General features: G+C 44.5%; 1 protein-coding gene across 1 annotated transcript; it reads left to right on the forward strand.

Moving 5' to 3' along the window:
* Window positions 1–78: 78 nt before the first annotated feature.
* On the forward strand, window positions 79–2870 carry LOC144477586 (gamma-aminobutyric acid type B receptor subunit 1-like; the record flags this gene model as incomplete). The annotated part of the gene is made up of 3 exons (XM_078195311.1): window positions 79–396; window positions 985–1089; window positions 2805–2870. Coding segments are annotated over 3 exons (489 nt in total), but the record flags the coding sequence as incomplete, so codon positions are not given.
* Window positions 2871–3363: the final 493 nt, after the last annotated feature.

Genomic DNA, 3363 nt, shown 5'->3' on the forward strand with positions numbered 1-3363 from the left:
AGGAGATAGCCGCCGATTTATCAAGCTATCAAAGTTGCACGCGACGCCTCACGCCGCCCTGAATTCATTTATTTTCAGTGCGATCCCGGCGTGGCGGTTGATAGATTCTTCCACGCTCTCTACTCGGCGAAGAAGAACGACCTCATACCGTTGCTGCTGGGCACCGCGTGCTCCGAGGTCACGGAGACCTTGGCGAAGATCGTGCCCTATTGGAACGTGATCCAAATCTCGTTCGGATCCACCGCACCTGCTCTCTCGGACACCACCGAGTTCCCGTTGTTCCTGCGAACCGTAGCACCTGATTCCAGTCACAATTCAGCCAGGATCGCTTTCATCAAGCATTTCGGATGGGACACTGTCACCGCCCTGTCGCAGACAGGCGACATGTACTCGCTGGTGAGCATCGGATCAACCGCGGATACGACGCGACAGCGTTCCTCGACCCTTTTCCTCCCGTCAAACGTCCTCGTTTCAATCGCGCAACAATGCGATGCCGCATTTTTCAGTAAATTATCGAGTGAACACCCTATACCAACTCTCGCACGTCAAATCATTTTACAAATTCACTATTGGCTTTTTCTCCGTGTGGAAATTTCTATAAGTTATCCAAACAGTTAGAAAGACATAGAAAAATATCCGATGGCGATGGCTTCCGTGGAACCGTAATTAAAAAATGTCAAAGTCAATCTAGTCTGTTCATTTAAAAGAAATTCGCTTTAATCGCTGCTGTATCTATTTCGACTGTAATTATAATTGCGCGTGAAGTATAGGGAATTCCTCTGTGTAAAAATTTGTTTAAACTGCGAGTGAAATGGTCCACGTAAATACAACAGCTGTCCCACGGTTTTGCTATTAAAAATTCCAGAGTCGGTCGAAAACCCAGGACTCGCGATGAAAATCTTATTCGCGAGTCTCGCGCCGGATTAATTGCCGTACGCGCCGGATTAATTAAGACGCGAGCGCGTCCCGAACTTCTGTTTTCAGGCTGTGAACGATCTGGTCACGGAACTGGAGCAAGCGAACATCACGTGCACGGCGACGATCACGTTCGCGGAGAACGATTACAAGGAACAGCTGCGGACTTTGAAAGTAAGACACGGCGAGAGAGCTCCATTCAATTTTTCCGGCGCGTTTCCGACGAGCGTCGCACAGTTATACGCCCGCTCGCGGTTTTCTCTCCTTTTTTGTTTTTCTCTCCTCCGGCGCGAAGAATTTCACTTGCTAAACCGTATCGCGAATACGGTTCCTGTGTGTCTGCCGCGCGGCAAAAAAAAAGAAAAACGAATTCCAGCTGCGGAATCCGGCCGGGCGACGATTAACAAGCGACACGCGAGACTTTCCGCGCGCTTCGACCCTTTCCCCTGTGTGTTCGCCTAATTGCTGCGTTCATTTCGGCTGTAACGCGCGGCGTTCTAAATAAAAAAGATAATGGCGAAACTCGTCGATGCAGCGGCGGAAGCGCCGCCCGCTCGACGGCGAAATTTATTCGATTCAATCCGAATTTTTCGAGGAGGTTTTTGAGATTGTGTTCGTCAAAGGACCGAAAATTATATCGGACAAGTTTCAGCTTTTCACGTGCGCGTAGTTTTAGAATATCGCTTTGCAAATGTTGTACGATTATTTGCAATGTGTAGTGAGAGGGTACTTTTAGAAAAATTTATTACAGGTTGATATGATCAGTATAAATGTACGATAAATGACTGACGTTCAAATTGGGGTGAGCTTGTTTGAAAAAATTGTACGATGATATTATTTAGCTCGTTTTAAAGCGCGAATCATCTACTTTTAGCTGAGGGTATTCATTCTTTATACAAAAATTATTCGGTCACTGCAATTATAATAGAAAGAGACGGTAAATGGCATAATTTTCCGACTGCTAGGTCGATAAAATCGTCTGATATTCAACCTAGCATAACTTTTTAGCAAAAAATTGTACATCTATGTTCTTTAGCTCGTTTTAAAGAGCAAATCTTCTAGTTTTAGCTAAGGGTATTAATCATTCGTAAAAAAATTTTTCGGTCATTGCAATTATAATACAAAGAGACGGTAAATGGCATAATTTCCGACTGCTAGGTCGATGAAAACGTCTGATATTCAAACTAACATAACTTTTTAGCAAAAAATCGTACGTCTATGTTCTTTAGCTCGTTTTAAAGCGCAAATCTCCTACTTTAAGCTAAGGGTATTAATTATTCGTAGAAAAATTTTTCGGTCATTGCAATTACAATATAAAGAGACGGTAAATGACATAATTTTCCGACTGCTAAGCCGATAAAATCGTCTGATATTCAAACTAGCATAACTTTCTAGAAAAAAAATCGTCCATCTATGTTCTTTAGCTCGTTTTAAAGCGCGAATCTCCTGCTTTCATCTCAGTATATTCATCCCGGACAAAAAAATTTACACGTAGCAATGAATATATAACAAAAGTCTCTACACGGCGCAAAAGAAATCGTAGAAAATCGGGTTAAAGAAAGTTAAATTCCTGTCGCTCATAGTATAATTAGAGCAAGAGATTTCCGCGATAGATCCATGGATCGTTTCGATCCAAACAATACAGCGAAGATCGGTGAAGTCGAGAAAGATTCCGGGAAAAGTAGAAGCCGTTGCATTAGAGACCATCAGGTCTTGTCGAGCGCGGGGAATCGAGTTAGCCCATGGCTGCCTCCGTAGGTCTTTCACCGAAGGCTCATAACTAATTACACGTCGGCGCTAACGCGATAAACTTGCACGAAAGACGGCGACCGCCTCGCGGAAAAGGGTTGCGCGGATCGCTCTCCGTTAAACATCTTTTTTCATTGCAGGAATTGGACACGAGAATCATCATCGGGAGCTTCTCGCCGCGGTTGGCGCCCCAAGTTTTCTGCGAGGTAAGCTCGGAAACAAAACTTCGACGATCGCTCTCGCTGCACATTGTTCCGTTCTCGCGAAAATCTTCGGCGTATTTTCGCCAACGTCGCAAAGTCTATGCGAGCCGGGAAAAATCTCTGCGAACATCTCCGCTAATATATTCAGCGCGAAGCACGTGTTCGTAGATCGGCGAAATCCAAGAGAAGTTGATAGAACGTTGAATATTCTGGTCGGCTCACCTTCGGTTTGAAAAACGATGTATCCGATCGATTTTTAAAAATCTGCCGAGACTTTAGGAGAATCTTCCGCGTTAATGCATTCGGTCGGTGAAATTATTTATGATTCCGGAAAGGGGGGAAAGATTCGACGGATCCTCTTAAAGTCCGCGATAAAAATATCCGAGAAACGGAGAATATTTTAAGCAAATATCAGGGAAATTACCTCGGGCGAACAAAGTTCCGCAAAGCTGTTCGTAAGATTGGGAAAATGGCGACGAGGTTGAAAGAGTGCGGC

Source organism: Augochlora pura, unplaced genomic scaffold, assembly GCF_028453695.1.
Source record: "Augochlora pura isolate Apur16 unplaced genomic scaffold, APUR_v2.2.1 APUR_unplaced_2105, whole genome shotgun sequence".
Lineage (NCBI taxonomy): Eukaryota > Metazoa > Arthropoda > Insecta > Hymenoptera > Halictidae > Augochlora > Augochlora pura.